Genomic DNA, 19,864 nt, shown 5'->3' on the forward strand with positions numbered 1-19,864 from the left:
CAACCTTTGATTGACCTTGTTTGAGTCGGTCCTTAAGGTGCGTTTTTTGTGTGTATTTCGGTTAGATTTTAAAATTTCGACGTTCTTTGGAAAGTATCAAAAATAATTTTACGAGACAATAATGCCTCTTAGATGTTTTCAAAGAATTACGTAATTTGAAACTCTAACCGAATACTACCGGCGAATAAATTAAGTAATTTTTCAATAGTTTTAAAGCTATTCAGAAAGGTTTTACATGCATAGTAGCTAGAGGAGAAATATACAAAAATCACAAAAAAAGGAACAGGTCATAAAAAGGCTCGAATTTCAAACGCCATTTCCGTTGAGTGGAGTCCGTCAACAAGATACTTAATTCAATGGTTTGAAGAATGTTCAAAACAAAACAAAACCATTACCGCTTCCAGCATCTATCATCGGCCTGCAAACAGTTGTTTTTTTGTTTGCCTGTGTGTGTGTGTGAATGTCCTGCCGAGTGAGTTATGTTGCTCATCACTATCGGTTTGGAAGGATATATTTTGGTTTGGTTTTTCCTCCAGCCCACCGCTCGTTCATTATTTCGTTGGGGTGGACGGTTTTTTCCCTCTCAACTGTTGCCATAAAACCAGCCATAAAATAAACAGTTAAAAAAAATCGCGCGGTGGTAATGAATCATAAAAAAACGCCTCCGGGCTTTGGGAAATGGCCCCCCAGTAAGCAGGTACTCTTGCACCGAAACTCTCGTTCTGGGACACGGGTTCCGTGGGCAAATTATCCCAAAGTGCCCGTCCGTTTTGCGGACGTTTTTAATGTGAAAATTTTTCGATTTCCTTTCAACCGACCTTTCCACCGTTTTTGTTTGTGTATTTGTTTTGGTCCCGGGCACACACAGGGAGTCGTCGTGTTGTCGAGTATAAATTGTCTTTTGTTTACATGGCGTCCAAAATGAGATTTCGGTTTCATTTTCCACCTCATCATTGGGAACCGGCGGAAAAAAAACCCCGGAAGCAGCGGGATAACGGTAGATAATTTTCCATTTGCACCGAATCAGGTTCGCTGTCCATCGGAAACGTATGACCAAAATTTATCCCCTCCTGTGGGCGGCTTGGCATTCGCCCGAGGGCAGCCCTGGTGATGTCCTACCGACGCTGATTGAATTACTTCGGAAGAATAAAAACAAAATCGGTCCTCCAAAAACAAGGGGTAGGGATGAGGGATGGTTCTCCCGAGCCACGGCCAGTTTGTTTCGCGGTGTGTGATAATTGCACGTCGTAACAGTCGCGTTGGGAATTATCTCCCCTTGAGGCTATATGTTTCCTTTTTTCCAGCGGGTTTTCGTGGGTTTTGGATTCCTCCCCAGCCTGCCACAAGTGCCTTTCGCAGTTTCATTAATCGGAAAATGGCGTTTAAGGATTTTAAATTAACATGTTTTTTCTTTCCCTATCTTCTCTTTCCACAGCGAGGAAGCGACGAACTACTGAGTCAAGCAGCTGTTATGGCTCCAGCATCGGACAACAACAATCAGGATCTCGCTACGAAGAAAGCTAAACTGGACAGCACCAACACAGTGATCGGTATGGGAATCAGTAAGTGTATTCCTTGTGTGTTCGACTGCTAGAGATGCTACATTAATTTTGCTATATTTTGGTGGACGGCGGAAATTAAAACTTCCCCGGTTCCAAAGTGGTGGCGCAACAACATTCACTTTTGGCTCTCAGTTTTAGTCCAAACGACAGGCGGATGGACTAATCGTGGTAATTAAATGGGCTGCCCGCTTGCCGGACCGAATGGTGGTCCTGGGAATTGTCACAGACGTGGTGCCCCCGTTCATCATCATCATCGCCATGATGAGTTCCATCTGCTCGGATCGCTGAGGCGGAAAATGAAGGGAAATTCAACACAAACTTTAGTCGGGCTCTATCAACAACGCTTAGGGATGTCGTTTGCAGCGTGTTCGTCCTTTGATGTACACTCGATTGCTTGATGATAGATAAACAATAAGAGAAACGCCTAAAAAGCGCATGGAAGCAAAAAGAACACCCGGGGAAACGATAACAAAGCACAATGTGGCCTAGTTTTCGTGCGAACGTCAAGACACGACGCGCCCGTAAGGTATGCAAACCGCCGGGCACGGTCAAAGAGAGACACACACATTAGGATTCTATTTGAAGATGTTAATCTTTGTCTGCTGTTGCCGGAGGCAAATCATTTCACTTGCTCGGGTGTGTTCGGAAGCGGGCGGAAGGGAAGCCTTTTCGGGAAACCGGCAGTGATCCGAAAGCCATCCGACGATCGGTTTCAGAGCATGCGGTAGGTTTGGTATAATTTTCTCCCCCATTCAACCGGGGGTTTGGCATGTGTCGCTGTGGGTTTGCGCGCGGGGGGAAAATCACTGCCAGCGGGAGTGAGTCGAGTGTCTGCTTCGTGGTACGGAAAATGGTCGGAAGGATTTCCCTTCCGCGAGCGTACGATCCTTAATGCCAACGCGCTGGCTGGCTTCACCTCCCGACCTGGGTGGTTTTTTGAAGGGCTTCGGATGAAGAAACCGGAATCAGATAATGTCAACCCTGTGGCGTACACTTCTCCACCGACACGCCCTCCCCTCACCTCGCCACAAAAACCCCTACGGTGTGCGATCTTCAACAAGCTGTTATCATTTAATTTCCAATTCTAGTGAAAGTGTGGAGAACGGCTTAGAGTGTGTCGTAGCACAAGGGACAGGGGATAGGGCGAAGGAGAGCGGCGGGGAAGATAAAATACTCGCCAACTCGGTTTCCTTCGGCCGCCATCCATCTCTTCTAGGCGGATCATCGATTGCTCTTCGGGGTCCTCTCGGATTGGCAGCGAACCGACGGCATTTCAAAGGCATTGTTCGGGGAAAGGAACAAGGAGATAAAACTTTTACCTTTCAAACTCCTCCTCCACACCATCCTTTTATCCCCCCGTGCCGGTCGAAGGGCTTGCGGGAGTTTCCTTTGCAGCACGCGCCCGGTGCGGCAAGCGAGAAAAGTTAAAAGATGGTAAACGATGGTTTATTCATACCCCTTTCAAAGAAGCTAGCTTGCCACCATCATCATCATCGTCAGCATCAGCATCGTCTTCGAAATCGTCTTGACTGCAAACACGATGGCAGGGCCTCCTTTAACCCCGCACAACCGGCTTTGACAGGCGGTGGTTTATGTTCCCGAAAGCGCCCGAAGCAGAGAGAAGCCGTCCGTTGTGAACAGAGCCCATCTTTGCTTCTGCTGAATCCATTCCGTTCTCCTCCGCACGGAGCGGTTTAGTTTCGCTTAGCCTCGGATTAGTGCCTGCGGTGTGGGGAAGCAGTAGTTGGCTGGTGTGAGAGACGGAGGGGCCGATTTGCTCCTTGTGTTCCCGCACGTAATCGTTACAAAGAGACAAATGAATCAAAAGTTTTGCACCCCTCGTTTTTATGACTGTGCTAATTTCTTCCATGCTCATCAATATTTATTTGTGGCGGCGGAGTTTTCCCCGGTGAAGGGGGGAGGACACACGAAACATAGGGACATCATTTTCATGACGCCGCTGACAGTGACAGGAACACCGGAAGGCGAATTCGGGTTTTATTTGCCCCCCACGCCCTAGCGACCTCTGAGCATAATGCTTTTACAGAGTCGCGAAATGATTTCCAAAGCGCCTGAAGCTATGCAATTGAATAGTGTGCGATAAAATGTTAACAATTTGTCGTTGGCGTGTAATCTGGCAATTGGATTTCACCCCCCAAAACGCCCGGTGACATAGTGTGAATAAAGTTTGTAGTCACAATGTTTCATCGGAATCGTCCTCACGCATGATTGATTCAGTTGGTGTTTAATTTTTAATGAACCTGGTTGAAATTAGTCACGTTCAATTTCCATCACACTCTGCGGGTGGCGCAGGGTTTCATGTGAGGATATTATGAGGGTGGAGGTGGATAGATAAAAAGGAGCGCACCCGAAACGACATTCAAAATTAACCATACATGCGGGATTAGTGAAACACGCACGCCCGGGCATATGTGCCCCCCACATCCATCCATCCATCCATCCATCCCGGTATGGATCCCGCTAATCCCCGCGGGCAAATGCCGCAAAGTGCAATTTTAATAAATTATATTAATTAAACGATAATACACAACTTTATTAAAGCCGACCGCGCTAACCCCGAAGGGGGGTGTGAGTGGGTTTCCGGCAGCAAACGTATGTGTGCCGCTTTTCCACCTGCACATAATGCTTAGTGACAGTTAATTAGTGCCACCCCAACACACACACGCACCACCTACCACTCTCAGTATCAATGAACGGTGGAACGGTCGCAATTCCCCGGTGAATTTCGCCTTCGATTAGACCGCTCGCAATCCGGTTTTACGCTAATGAAACCCAATTCATACCAGCGCATCAACATCACCATCATCATCACCGTCATCGTTGTGGGGTTTTTTTTTGCCACACAATCCTTTGAGCGGGGGGGAACCTTAAAAGGAGCCGTCGGTTCGGCAGTCGTTAAATGTACCACCAATTTACCATTTTGAACGGATTTTATGACACAAACTTTTGCATCCATTTTCATTGGCCCCTCGTTCGGAATTCGAGTGGCGATTGCTCTGGTGTTTTTAAATTGCCCAACTTTTTTTGAGGCTTCGAAATGAATCCCAAAGCTCGCCCGGAGAAGCCGGTACAATTTAGGTGCCTTTTTTTCTTGTAAGGCAAGTACACTAGACACACTTCAAGTGATTCAAGCATACTTCAGCACTTATACTTTGCGCGAGGGTTTTTGGTGAAATGGTACGGCCGCCGCCAGCGTGACTTAAAAACGCATTAAAGTAATGAAAAACGCTATGGCGCTCGCAAAAACCCCCACATGGGACGCTGAACGCGATGGTACGGGATTGTGGGAAAAAGTTTTCCCCACTCGTTTGCCGCTAATATTTATTATAAATCATCGAACTTTTGCCGCGAGCCGTAACCCACCGATGGGGCTCAGTGTCTCATCTCCATTACCTTACCATTTTGCTCCATACCCTCCCGCTAAATATTTTGTGTGAAACTCACAAGGACGTTGACTTTATGCGCACCGGTGTGAGGGTTTCGGTTTCGGGGTGGAAAGAAAAGCTCATTTATCTTCATTTCAGTTGGTAGATCCATCCCGTGTATTTTTCCAACCCAACCGGATCTGATATGTGCTATCGATCGTCCATTGGTTCCCGATACACGATTGGCCCGTGACAAGTGGAAGCCACTCGATTGAGCGCTAAAGGATCAGCGAGAGCGTCAAGGCGAGGGATTGAAAGTGAAGCCGCACATTTACATTTTTCCTCCTCTTTATTTTTTTTAGGGGGATCGATGTGGGAAGAATAACGACCAAAAATCATTCATTACATCACGATACCCGAAGGAGATACACAGGGGAAGTTGGCTTAGATCCAACAGCAGATTGGTGTGCAACCGACTCTCGCTGACTCGCTTCTCGACAGTTGGCCAAACGACACGAAGCTGTAAGAAGTTCGGGAGCGAATCCGAATGCCAGCCACGGTTATACTGCTTCTAAGGGAAGGATGATTGCAGCAGACCTTCCTGCTGCTTGTTGATGCTGATACGACCTAACCCCGGCCACAACCACCGCACGCTCCTTTCAATGCCTTGTGCCAACCCCGAACCGCCAAGAAAAGTAAACGACGTGAACGGGAAATCAATATTACTCACTTTCGGTTTTTGCTCGAACAAATCAGCGGTGAAAGCGTGTTGTGGATGCCCTTGTCAGGGTCCGCGCTGGTTGATCTTTGGAGTCGTCAGCCAGAACGCAACGCCGGGCCAGATGGGGAAGCCCGAGACAAGGGTTAATTGATTACTTCGCTTTTGCCCTCTCGACGGCAAGCGATGGTGGTGGTGGTGGTAATGTGTGCGGTGGTTGGGGTGAAGTTTTTCCACCTTTCTCCTCCGTAATGTTGGCCACACGCTTGTCGTGCTTCGTTCGCGTGAGTGTGCCGAGAGTGATATTTCACCCGTCCCTCGATCCCGACCCGAGTGGGCCAATCACGCCTGGGATGCTCGGAAAAAACGATTCCATAAGGATCATTTTTCCACTCGGTTGAAGTGTGTCGAAATGAGCCATTCAACGAACCGGGCGGTTTAGTTGTGTGTCTCTCGCTGCGTGAAAGGAACAACTCGAGTATCCGGAAGCCCTCACATCATCGGTTTTATGGCGCCGCAATCAATAATAACGTTATCAAACCTCGCTTTCGACGCGAAAGAGGCCCTTCTCTCTACTGTCGCCAATCAATCGGATGCCATCGCTCATTACTGACGAGTATTTGATTGGCGATAACGCAACGGGCGTTACAACATTCATCTGCACACACAAACAGACACACAACACTACGGTTCAGGGAAAAGAGGGTGAAAAGGATACCTTCACCGACTGGAGAACCACAAGCAGCACTCGAAATGTACTTGTACTACGTTACACAACGAGAATGTGAGTTAATTTGGCTGCACATTTGGCCCTTCTCGTCCAATCCAATCAAATGCGTGGGACGAGCATTTTCAACACCGTCCACCGTTTTCCAAACGCCAAACAAAACTTGAACGGTATCATTTGACGGCGCTTACCGGGAGCACTAATGACATGAAGCAATCAGTAGTGACGACTGTTTTATCATTTGCGTCGTGCCTTTCCACCACACCCCGCGTGGGGAAAATTTAGGCGATGATGGTATGCATTAACGGACATTCGGACATAATGGGTGACACGCACTACTATGGGCTATTGAAAGGTGAATTTGATTTGATTTGTTTGTGTCAGTTCGCGCGCGGACCGAAAGGCAATTTGAGGGCGGTTTTGATTTAATTTTTGATGTAATGGATCGCGTGAAATCGCCAATCCATCACTCGGGGCAGCGCGAACCGGCGGAAACTGGAGAACGGTTTCATCAACCGACGCATGATTAGATCAATTATAATTTTCCGCATAAAGTATAGTTTATTTGATGGGCAGATTAGACACATGTTGTCACAGAATAATTGCACCGGTTTCATTCATTCATTGCCCATTTAGTGATTCCATAAACCTTGATTAGGCTTTTTAATTATTTTCACAATTTTAACCAATGAGTGCTCCATTATACATTATGGTTTTAATTATCATAATCAAGATTATAAAAATCTTTTTTTTAAAGCAATTTTATCGGGAGTGATTTTTGTAAATACATACAGACATGTACATGTTCACTCATGCTCCGTTTAGATTATTTGAATAATCTCCAAACGAGCCCATTTTCCACCCTCCGCAAACAGTTTTCTAAATTTCTTCCCAACATCTAACCGTTCCTATGTTCATGTCAAAACATATCCCACTTCCGGTTACCGATAGCGAGTGCTACACGTGTTATACATTTCATTTTTTCTTCCAACCCCTTTCTTTTCTACCGAAAAACATTTTCTTTTAACCCGGGTCACTGCCATCAGTCCCTTTTTTTCCTGTCCATCTTTCTTTTTTCCTTTCCCTCGAAAGATCGGGATCGGGTGCGGAAAACCAAAAATCCCCAAATGACTTATGATACCTAATCATGGCGGGTGATACCGTCACCGTGTTGGTGAAGGTAGTTTTCCTCTACCATTTTCTTGTACGCCGTTATCCTTGCCTTTCCGGTCGGGACGGACTGATGATGGGATCGAACGGTGGTGGTAGGCTTTTGTTGAATGTGGCCACAGGAGATCATTAAAACTAATCTACTACATCCATCTCCATTCGCTCGCCCGAAGGCGCACGGTCGTCGGCTTTCGGTCGTACGTAAACCTGGTAGAAAGATACGTTCGGATTGTGCTTAGTCTGCAACCGTTCGGGATTGGAAAAAATGAAATTCCCTATAATTCGATTTCAGACAAATGCAAACTTTTAAAGAAGTATTATTGATGGCAAATCGATTAGCAAACACGCTCTTCATTCATTCGTATTTGCTGAATGTATAAAATAACCAACCGTTAAGGGCTGTGCAGTCATGGAAGGCCAGGAATACAAGTTTTAATCAACATTAAAACCATTTCATCTGGTTGAAAGTGAAAATACGAAACAACATCAAATATTGATTCACAGCTTTCGGCCTTCGTTAGGGGAGGTAAATAATTTTACCATTTCTATGCCTTACTTTCGCGATTTTCAGTCAATTGCACCACCAAATGTTGCCTGATCTCCATTCCATAGTAATCCACTTGACGCAGATTGTCGAAAGCGGCTTCGCGAGTCTAGCCTTCGGAATCTCGATGATTACTATTTCGGACTGCGCTCGCGACACGGAGGAGATTCCATAATTCGACCGTTAAATGATCGGCTGTCGCTGAGCTGAATTCGAAAATTGCTTCCCCTCACTCCTCTCCCCTCCCCAAAAACACAGGGTACAAAGCTGACGTTCGGCGCACGCTGGCACTAATTGTAGTAATTAAAAATCAATTAAATTATCAATAATTCATAATAACAAAATCGTGCCACTCCTTTTTCGGGGAAAATAATCGGCTGCAAATGAACTCTTGGAGAGGGATTTCAACGGTTCATTATCGGCTCCGTGGGGTGGACGGGAGCGCTTCTGGAGGATGATATACTTCAGTAGTATCGAGTACGTTCCGCAATCCGTACAAATTGCCGAAGGGAAAATAATGAGATTGAAATGTGTCCCAAATACCGATAGCCAGTCGCTCGGTTGATTTTACGTGAATTTTAATTACTGCTCGCAGATGGCGGCCCCGAGCTGATGAAGTAGGAATGTTCCGTGGGTAACTCACACGGCAAAAAGTCAATAATAAATAAATTTGGAATTCTGTTTCAATTTGTGAATGTTGTTGCAAAAAAAAAACCCACCAATTAATATTGTTATTGTTAATAAAACGTTTCCCCTTTTTTGATTTTCGATATGATGTTTGATGTGTGTTGGATCAAAAACTGTTCGTTTACATTTTTATTAATCGAAATTACTCTTCCTTCCACATTCCATTGGAACAGCGAAAACATCACGCGTGGTGCACATCCGCAACATCCCGAACGAGGTGAGCGAGGTGGAGATTATGCAGCTGGGCATGCCGTTCGGGCGCGTCACGAACGTGCTGGTGCTGAAGGGCAAAAACCAGGCCTTCATCGAGATGATGGACGAGAACGCGGCGTCGCAGATGGTGACGGCGTTCCATGCCACCCCACCGTTCCTGCGTGGCCGAACGGTCTACGTGCAGTACTCCAACCATCGGGAATTGAAGATCGATCAGAACCACGCGATCGCGGTAAGCAGGACTCCTCCTTGGCGTTGTTACAGCAAAATAAATTGAGATACGTAACGAAAAATTCTTTAAATGATTCTTTTCTTCACCCCGAATTAACGCAGAACGTCACCAACGCCCTACAGGCACAAGATCTCACGCAGTCGCCGACCGGGTCGCCGTTGCCGCTGGCGATCGATCACACGAACAGCAACTCGCACAGTGCGTCCACCAACAACACGAACAACTCCACCACGACACCGAGCAGCGGTGGTGGTGGTGGCGGCGGTGGCGGTGCCCCCAACACTGTGCTGCGAGTGATCGTCGAGTCGCTGCTGTATCCAGTATCGCTCGACGTGCTCCATCAGATATTCCAGCGGTTCGGGAAAGTGCTGAAAATCGTCACCTTCACCAAAAACAACTCGTTCCAGGTAGGTTTAAGCATTTCTTCATCACATCCCGTGAGCTAACTCTATTACTTTTGCTGCTTTCCTTTTCTCCGTAGGCCCTCATACAGTATCCGGATGCGCAAACGGCACAGGCCGCCAAGCAATCGCTGGACGGACAAAACATCTACAACGGATGCTGCACGCTGCGCATCGACAACAGCAAGCTGACGGCGCTGAACGTGAAGTACAACAATGACAAGTCGCGCGACTACACGAACCCCTCACTGCCGTCCGGCGAGCCGGGCAGCGACGTCATTGCCAGCGCCGGTGGGCTGGTGTCCGCGAGCGATCTGCTGCTTTTGGCCGCCGGCCAGCGGCCCCAGCTGGCCCGCGATCGTCTAGGTAAAGCTCACTTTGATGGCCCTAAACAGTCGTGCGTCGATGTTTTTGTCGTTGTCAAATAGCGTGCAACTTCTGTGTAATAGTCAAATTAGACAAATCTCCCTATTTTCTAGTGAACGGCTTAGCGACGCCTGGCGTTATGCCACCGTTCGGTCTCGGCATCGGCACGCCGGCCCTCGCCAGCGCTTACGGAGGCGCCCTGCCCAGCCTGAACGCGTTTGCGCTGGCCTCGAACGGCGCCCTCGGTACGCCGAACCCGGCCAACGTGCGAGGACTCTCGAACGTGCTGCTCGTTTCCAATCTCAACGACGAGGTAACTACCGCCCGGCCACTATTTACTATCTTGCTCCACTTACTGTGCATCCTGTCTCTATCACTATATCTCACTTTTCCTCACTCTACTAACTATCATTCCAATCTGTCCTCTCTGACTTTGTCTCACTATATCGATCGATCAGCCCCACTTCCTATCCCACATTGCCACATTCCTCTCGATCACTATCTCAATGTCCATCAAACGTTCTTGCTCGGTGTCTTGGACGAACCGTTTATTAACTAGTAAAGTTATTCACCACCACGACTGCACTTTTAACATAAACCAAGGGTCGAAGTACAAACATTCCATTTGAATCTAAAAAGAAAACTACCTCAAATCCTATCTCATACTATTATAAACTCCTACGGGTTTATTCTGCTCGCCAACACTTTGTAACACGCTGTTTTTTGTTGTTGGTATCTCTGATTGAAATTGTACGATTATGCTCTGCTACTCTCACCTATACGTGTTTGTTTCCTTCTTTTGTTTTTGCTATATCTACTGCTTAATCTCATTCTCTTTGTAGTCCTCTGTATCTTAACAGTATTTGTTGTTTTCGTGTTGTAGTTATATTTCCGTGTTTTGAGATTACATTTCCTTATCGCTAATTTACGTTGCCTCTTGTGTGTGTTTGTTTACGTTTTTTACTAAGCTGCTCTATAAGATAATCATTTTTTACATTATAAGTTTCTCGCAACTAATCAAAAACAGGGTTCTGAATCAGAAGCAACTTAACAAGCGTCTCATAACAGCTTTTTTAACATAAATTTGTCTGACTCTACCTTCTCTGTTGCTACATACTTAGTTTATCTTTGTCATGATTTTGTTTCCAACGATTTCGTTTTTGCTGCTCCATTGCAGATAAAAGCTGATGTTCGAGCTGAAGTATCTGCTTCTTTTCTGTTCTGTTTTTTGTTATTTGTGTTATTTTGTTCATTTCCTTTTTTATGTGGACTTGTTTAAATTTGAATTTTCCTTGGCAATCCAGCTTTTAATTTAGTTTTTTGTTGCTTATAAATGTTTTCGAGTTGCACATTCTCATTCTGACTCCTCATCTTCCTCCGTGTGTCAGTCATCATGTTTGTGTTCGCTATCCTATTGCGTATATCCTTTGTTCTTTGAACTCTCCCTGTCTCTATCTCTCTTTCTTTATCTCTTCCCCCCTTCCTCGCCGTCTGTACCGTTCTGGTAAATTATGGGTAGTCTTTTTCTCTTTCCATGCCATCGAGGCAACTTTTAGTTTCACATGATTAGTTTCATCTTTCCGACTGTCTCTGCGTGCTTGACAAAGAACCTCCTTTTCTACGGTACCCGGTACCTAGTGATGCTATTATTACATACCATTTTCTGGTTCTCTCTGCCTCCGACGTGTTCGCTCCTCAAATGACCATCAACAAATCGTACGTTGCGCATCAGTAGGGGTTGGAAGCAGCATTTATCTTTTCTGTTGCTTCGTATACCTTTTTATACCGTCGTTGCATTCGTAGGAATGCGCCTGGGAAAATACTCTCCACAGTTCCTGGAGTTTGTTGAGAACGGGAAAAAAGTGGAATTAATTGCCGCTTTATTATGTTTTCTTTCTCGGCGTTCATTTTCCATTTTGTTTCGTCGCACACCAGGCGCCTCCATTTAATGTTGGGATAAAAAATGAATGGCTTCATAATCCATATTTACCATAAATCTCATGACGCTCATGATGGAGATTCCAACAGATAAAAAGTATACACCCTTTGCGAATTGTTGTTATTATAAAACACTATTTGCGTATATTCATAGCAAGGATAAATAAAAACAAGCATAGTTCAAAGGTTCATTGTTGTTCTTCCGGTTATGCAAGTTTACGACCTTCGTTAAATTAATGTTTGTTAATGTTTGACATTGGGTCGATCGGTTCAAAAATTAGTACTTGAAAACTGTATTGCTTTCTAAGCAATTGTAATACACCATATAACATGATAATATTTAAAATCGGTTCCAAAATCGCTAGATTAATTACTCCAGGAACTAATTTATTTATGAGTGAGTTTTGCACTTTAAATTACCGTCCGTTTCCTGGTCTAGTTCAAAGGGAAACCCTACAATTGAACGACGGTGAAGAAGTATTTGTTTGGTTTCTTCACTTCTACCACTTATTTACCGTTTCCGGACGGACGATCAACAACTGGTTGCTCCGGCAAAGCACATGCACTTGTGAAAATGGCACACTTCCTTTGCGAGGCCCACTGTCGTGCAACGATTGAAGACGTTCACTATGGTTTTGTACGGGAAGTCCAACTTGCTTGTTTTTCCCCACGTCGGGTGTCTCTTGGCGAGTGTATTCTCAGACTTAAGACTGCCTCGGTTAACCAAGTGACGCAACCATACCACAAAGGAACCGGCGGCAAAAAATCTATCCTAAAGTTTTCTTCCACAATTGCACCGGGTCGTGCTCGGCTCATTGTTCCGTGTGGTTCCGAGCTCGGTGGTTAGTGGTAGCCTTTGGCCCATCGTAGACCGTCTATTTGTTTGTTCTGTCTGTGCTGGCCATCCTCAGCGCCACCGAGGAAGCCAGGAAGTAGTTAGAATGCCGTCTGTGGTCCGTCGAGCTGTCGAGGCAAACTCGTGCACATTTCCTTGCAAGGATTTGTCGGCCGGCCACGAAGCGAACAGCCATTGAATCGGAGGTGCTGGTTCCTCTGTATTATTGCGGAATAAATTATCTTCTTTTATGGATTGCGATTTACATAAACGATCCCCGCCGGCGTGCTAGTCGTCCCTCGATGCGATGCAGGCGAAGGCCACGAGTTGCGGGTACTGCGGCGTTTCTGTATGCAATCTTGCTTTATCAGTTTTTCGTTTTGTTCTCGCCTTATTTCCCTGCCATGGGAAACTCAGCCGGTCTCCCGTGGTTGGTTTGGATCCCAGTGGGAGGGGGGGAGAGAATCTGGCTCTTGGAACTCCCGCCGAGAGGCGACCGGCAATTTTCCGGCGCACGACAAACCACGGCCAACACCGTAACAAACATCTTTAACGCTTCGTCCAAAGGACCTAACTTTTCCACTAAAAACTGTAAAAAAAGGGATACCGTGAGGACGAAACTTCCCACTTTCAGTGGTTCCATAAAGCGGATCCACTTTTTTTTCTCTCTTCTTGACCAGTTGCTTCCCTTCCGTTGGGTAAATGATGATGGACTTTGTGGTAAGCGAAGCGAGAAGAACCGGGCAAGCTGAAAGTATGGCGGTAGGTGAAAATATTGTTTCACGAAGAAGCCACAAGTTGCGCCCGCGTCTTGTGCGGCCCACTCCCTCTCTATTCGTTTCTGAAATAAGTCCGCTGGAATCGGTGGGCTAACGGCGCTGGTTCCGGATGCCGCAAAGAGGAAGCCGGTAAAGAAATAATACCATCGAAGGCGTTAGAATGGTTCCCCAAGCAGGACTTTGCAGCAGTTGCGGTATTAGTACCATGTGCTCGGGTGTGGTTTGCGATGCGGTGGGAGAAAATGATGAGTATTCCACCTCGAATTGCAATCATTTTTATGGTTTTAAAGATAATAACTAACGAAAGTGAGGACGAAAATGGGAGAAACAATCTGAAAAAAGCAACAACAACAAAAAATGTTACTGCTTACGATTTTACTCCGAATGGGTCTTCGTAGCTTTACTTTGAGTGTTGGGCCATCCAGCTGTGGTTACAACAAATGTAATATACATTATCTTACCGGAAAATCATCGAACTGGAATTCACTTTGCTTTCCTTGTTTTGGTGTTTGTTAATAGAATGTCTATCAAAGCTGACAACATTTTATTTTGCATTACACAACGGAAGCTCTTAGAATCGTTTACCCAAATGACCTTCTTCTCGTGCATTTGGGGTCCATTGCACTACGTTCTTATCATTCTGAATTCGGTGAAGTGTTTTTGGATAGATGAACATTTTTGTAGCGAAGTAGTATTTTCATCGATAGTTCAACACCTTCATCATTTTTCGAAGTATTATCTTCATTTCAAGTTTGAACAAAGTTGATCTAATGTTTTTTGATAACAAAACTGTGTACCCATTGATGATCGCTTCATAACTACTTAGCTATTTTCCTGGTCTTGTCAGTACACCCCTGTTGTCTCTTACTCTCCCAAGACCCAACATTTAACACATTTTCACCTTCCTTCTGCCTCTCCGTCTCTACCTCTCTCGCTCTCTCTCTCTATCTCTCTTTCTCTCTGTCACTAGAAACTTCTTTCAATGAAAACCCCTCTATTGTAAAAGCTATCTTCCGATCTGATAACTTCACTGCTTTTCCCGTATGTTTCCGTAGGTGTTTACAGGTTCTTTGAATAAGTATTTAAAATTTTATTTCCTCTCTAGGGAAGCCAATGTGTTTACATTTTATTTCCACGACAGACATATTTATACGATTATATCACGCAACATTCTGCCGTTCGGCTAATTGTAATGGCAAGATGTTCCTCTGTTGACCGATCATGTTGTTCACTTTGCATCCTTGTATACTATACGGACGCATGTAGATAAAGAGAAAAGTCGCGCACAGAATGGGCTGTATCATTATGGCGTCATTTTTCCGGTGGAAAAGGCTTTTGTTCTGGATCTTATAAAGCAATTTGCGCACCTACACAGTTGGAGTCTTAGTTCGGTTTTTTGTTCTACCCGGCAAGGATGGAACTGTGTTGGCATCAGTTTCCTGCGTTAGACTTCTGGATGATCTCACGTTCACTTGGTTGCTATAGTTACGTTCGCTGTCCGCCGTCTCATCGTTAGTCATTTTGGTGCTTCTTTCCAGCGTCCCATAATGTGATCTTATCGCCGTTGATTCCTTTCACCCTTCATCGAGCCCACCGTTCACCCCCTCCCGCCATCATAGTGTGATGAGTGGTTCCGTTAATCTTAGTGCAGCATTGCCGATAGGACACGCAAACGTTCATTTCGCACCAGAACGTGACCCCCGTTTCTGTTTTCTCGGTCTCTTTTCTCCTTTCACTGCTAGCCCGTCAGTCATTATCTTTTGTTTTTATTACGTTTATCCCTTTTTTCACTCCAACCATTTCTTCCTTGCCTTTCTGGGCCTGTTGGAGGGAACAATGTGGAAGGGGCGTCCATTAGCTGCTCCTCTTCATTATTTTCGCTCATTTTTCGCCGTTTAAAAATTCATTAAATTTACTGTCTGCCCTACTCGAGACGACGGCATTCGTTTCTCTTCTTTTCTCCGGCCATTAGAGTCCATTGTTTCGAGTTGCTGCATCGTTGGTCGTTTTGTTTCTTCGCTGCTTTGTGGATCATTGTGATGTTCTATCCACGGATAGAACGACATCTTAAACAACGGCTCGCGAAGGATGGCGATAAATTTACACCACTAGCTCGTGTTTGAGTTGGATATGGTGCTGTTATGGAAGGGAATAGCGTAAATGAATTCGGGATGATAGAGAACTGTGTAAGAATCTTTCCCTCGAGTGTCATCCACTCTTCTTGGCTGTTATTTGATAAAGTTATGCTAAGTAAGTGAGTAATCATATCTCACATTTTCACATGTATATCCGAGTTGTCGTTTCGATTTGTTTTATTTCTTTGGTGATGTTTCAATCGTCGTTTTTATTTCTTTTTTATGTTCCGTATTTTAACCTCGTGTGTTATTGTATAGCGTTGTGTTGTTTCTGTTACCTGCTTCTGTAATGGCACTACAGCAGTAATTCTCCAAAATGTTATTCAATCCTTTCCGACTATCACATTGATCCTCTATGATCTTCTTACTCTCAACTGTTCTATGTGTCTACGTTATACTATTATATATTTACGTGTCTAACAAAAGTGTAGTAGTATTAAAATGTGTTCTTCTTTGAAACTTACCTATTTATCTATGCACTACTATTTTGATAACACTGACAAACTTCTATCTGTACTCATGCCTTTCAACTCTATCACACTATTATATTTTTATTTTTAATTTGCTTTATTCCATACTTCATTCCTCTCTTCATCCACGTTCAAACCTTTTCATTTTTTGAAAACTTCATCATTTTTTGTTAAAGCTCTGCGTGTTCGATTGAAATTGTTCGTAAAACCGCAGCAAGATCGTTACCAAATTTCATTTTTTCACTCCTCTTTCTCCTCACAATCTCTGCCCTTCAAAGCCTTCAACGATGCCATTGAAAGAAATATTTCTCATCTGCTAACTGAATTTTTCTCTATTTTTCTTCTCTTCTGTAGATGGTCACGCCTGATGCTCTATTTACCCTCTTTGGTATGTCCGCACACATTCAACACAACACACACACACACATACAACTCCTCAACCACAAGACACGTACACAAATCATTGTCCCCCAACAAAAACAACAAAACACATCCATACACACTACACTACACTCCACCGATATACGCTCAAATACAGACACATGTGTTATCATTTTGTTTGTGTTATCCGTTTGTCCAGTTTTCCCGACTGATTATCATTTATTTTATTTCCAAATATTATTTATCTTAACCTGTTTTTCCCGTTTCTCTAAAACACTTTCTAGCGTGTGTGTGACTGTGCCTTCCATTTATGTTTCTGCTTGATTTTGTTTTTACGTTCCGTCGTTCCTCGGTTCGGTTACCCTGTTCATCTGCCCCGGCACGACAGCCGACGTTTGCATAATATTCTCTAGTGTCGGCAATTAACGCAACTTTGCTGTTTTTTAGGCGCATGGGTGTACTTACTGCGCTTCCGTAAGCGTCAATCAGACCGAACCGAGTGTGTCTCATTTACTTTGCGAGCGTTAAAAAGTTATCGACATAAAAAAAGATCCACGCCGGCAGCTTCCACTCGAAGCCATTATTCTGCTCTTCCGTCGACCAAACCGCAAAATGTGTTATCTAGCTTTCGGAAAACCGTCTGATGAAATGTTTCCATTACTACCTTGTCGCTCTCCGTTGCAACCGTCAGCTGCCATCGTTTGCATAATTTAGGCCTTTTTTTGTTTCCAGTTTATGTTTATGTTATCTTTTCTTTTCCGCCACCGTTTGGACTCGCTTCGTTCCATCTGCCACGCTTTTCGTATTGAAACGCAAAAGGACATTCAACAACCTGCACGGGGTGTGCGGTGCGGGTGGTCTCGAGCACGTTGGAACTTTTATCGTCCTCAAAGTCCCAAAACGGTGTCAAAGCATTCCGCGCGGACGATGGGTGGGGCGGTGTGAGGGAGCTGGAGCTGCCCGCCGAGTCGGCCTGTGTACAGCCCTGTGGCATCATTTTCCATAATCGCTAACCTAACCTGGCCAAACCCCCTCCCCCCCCCAGGACCACTAACGGGAGAGAACTCCCACAGCAAAACGCAAAGCTGTCAGTTGCTTGTCAAATTTAGCAACGGATCCCCCCCGGTCGTCGTCGTTCCCCGTCGGGTGGCAGCGACCACCGGTTTCGGTTCGCTTTACCGCCCGCTGGAGGATTTCCCGACCCTCGGCTCGTGCAGGGTGGAAAAGTATCTTCAAATGCTCCAGGGAAAATCCGACGGGCTCCTTCCGCTTCCTTTCCCATTTTTCCTTGCGTCTGTCTGTGCTTCGAGCGCTCTTCCGGTTTGAAAAATTCAGCGAAACCATACGATAGTCAAAATCGGCCCGCAACAGCAGCGATGAGGAGGATGATGGCAGCAGGAAACGACTCGTTAGTGTGACACATACTGGCACTTCTTATTACCAACAGGTCGCCATCGCCCGGTGGAAGAAATACTGCCTCTGCGACAAAAGACGTAGCTCAAGGCGGCGGGTGGCTTCCTGCTATTAAGGTCTTTCCAGCCACCGAACGTATGTGGTGCAGTGTGTGTTTTCCTTCCTTCGTTCGTCCGTATGTGTGTGCCATTTTGATTCGCTCAACTCCACTCCCATTGAACCGGTGCTATCCCTTCGCGGAAGAGCGATCATATTTCTCTCACCGCTTTTTTTCCCGGTGTATTACATCGAACGTTTTCTACACGACATGCACGCCAGCCACACGGAAGATTAATTCAATCCGGGTGACTGGAAAGAAAATCTTTTTGCTCGAGCCCTTTACCGGGGTCTCTCGTCGTCGTCGTCGATGAATGCGTCCCGAAAGGGTTTCTTCGCGTCGGGGCTTCGACGCGAAATCCCCATCAGCTTTTAGGGCTGGAGGTACGAAGCGTGGTTACTATCCAGGGTAGGATCCCTAGCAGCTTTTAAAGTGCGCTACCGGCGATCCCGTTCGAGAAACCTTCAGCCCCATTGTCAGATGGAAATTGAATTTGGGTGAACCGAAAATGGAATATTACTTTCCAAACCGACGAGAGCTCCCTTTCGCCGGCATCACGAACATGTTTGTCAAGGAACAGAGAAGGTAAAGAAAAGATTAGTGTGCGGAGTGAATAGTATTTTTATTTTGCTCCACACGAATGTCTGCCGTGCCCTTTTTAATCCACGTTATTCGTGCAACCGAAGAAGAACCTTCCGAATATCAAATCACGACTCGATCGATGGGAATAGATATCATCGGTGAAGCTTTTCGCGAAGCTCTGTAAAGAGAACTGCATCACTTTGCAACAACTACATGGAATGGTGGAAGCTCAACGACGTAGCAATTCGCATGATGATGATGACGAGGGTGAACGAATGAGAAATTCTATCTCGATGATTGCGAGATGCCAACCCTGCCATGCTAAGGAATATTATATCATATTTCTTTCCATTGATGTCGACTCTCCCTGAGACTGTTCTGAGGTAGATTTCCACCCGCAATTACAGCTTAATGGCATCTCGTAAGTGTAAGTTTACAAAGCCAAGCATCGGTCGCTTCGGAGCGGAGCGAATGCAACAGTTAAGTTTGCCAAAGTGTACAGATCAATCGTTCTGGAAGCGGAAGTTTCTGTTCTGTAGCATCGTTTTCGGTGAACTTTCGTGAAGTTGAATCTATTTCGTAAGTGCATTCGCCCAAGACGCAGAGCGTGCAGTTTCTCTTCGCTCCCACACACAGGTGCATACGTTTTTGGGTTTTGAAATTAATTCAATACGCAATCTTCCCAATTAGGAAAACTTTCATTCCCTGCTGCGGCAATCGATACGAAACATGGTCGATCGGTTCTCAGACCCTGGCCCCCGGACCCTTGTATCCCTCCCGGGTCGGGACTGACTTTACAGGAAAACTCACTTTCGACCGAGCGTTGTGCGCTTAACGGAAAAGTTTGGTGCCCCCAGACGTTTCCCGAAGCATAAGGAACTTGCTGCGTACGATAAGAAGTTTTGTGCAATATTGATCCCACGTGGGCAACTCTCTCGGGTCTTCGACGACGGGCCCTCGCTGCAGCTGGGACGAACGTTGACAGACGTTTCGGAGGGGGGTGTACCGTCTTACAACTTTAACGTCCCGGGAGGATCACACCGGGCCGGTTGGCAGATGTCGCTTTGGAGCCTTTCTAACTCTGAGTTTTCATAATGATTCAAATGGAATAAACCAAATGCATTTGCAGTACGCTTTGCAATCGAATTTTCCGGAAATGGAAAAAGCCGATCTTCGTAATCGATTAATGCTCTAGCTATAGTACAGGGGATTCATTAAAACGTGCTTA

The 19,864-nt window shown here is 45.5% G+C and overlaps 1 protein-coding gene across 7 annotated transcripts in view; it reads left to right on the forward strand.

The window, feature by feature from the left end:
* Positions 1 to 19,864, forward strand: part of LOC131260653 (polypyrimidine tract-binding protein 2) — a 229,007-nt gene that overhangs the window by 193,698 nt on the left and 15,445 nt on the right. For 4 of the 7 annotated variants that reach the window (XM_058262432.1, XM_058262439.1, XM_058262437.1 and 1 more), the window contains 6 exons: positions 1,436 to 1,562; positions 8,968 to 9,239; positions 9,341 to 9,646; positions 9,721 to 10,006; positions 10,090 to 10,319; positions 16,518 to 16,551. In XM_058262432.1, the coding sequence (XP_058118415.1) occupies positions 1,436 to 1,562; positions 8,968 to 9,239; positions 9,341 to 9,646; positions 9,721 to 10,006; positions 10,090 to 10,319; positions 16,518 to 16,551 (1,255 nt within the window). The remainder of the gene's footprint in view (positions 1 to 1,435; positions 1,563 to 8,967; positions 9,240 to 9,340; positions 9,647 to 9,720; positions 10,007 to 10,089; positions 10,320 to 16,517; positions 16,552 to 19,864) is intronic. The other 3 variants (XM_058262436.1, XM_058262435.1, XM_058262438.1) reach the window with 3 other exon arrangements.

The sequence above is a fragment of the Anopheles coustani genome, chromosome 3 (assembly GCF_943734705.1).
Source record: "Anopheles coustani chromosome 3, idAnoCousDA_361_x.2, whole genome shotgun sequence".
NCBI classification, from domain to species: domain Eukaryota; kingdom Metazoa; phylum Arthropoda; class Insecta; order Diptera; family Culicidae; genus Anopheles; species Anopheles coustani.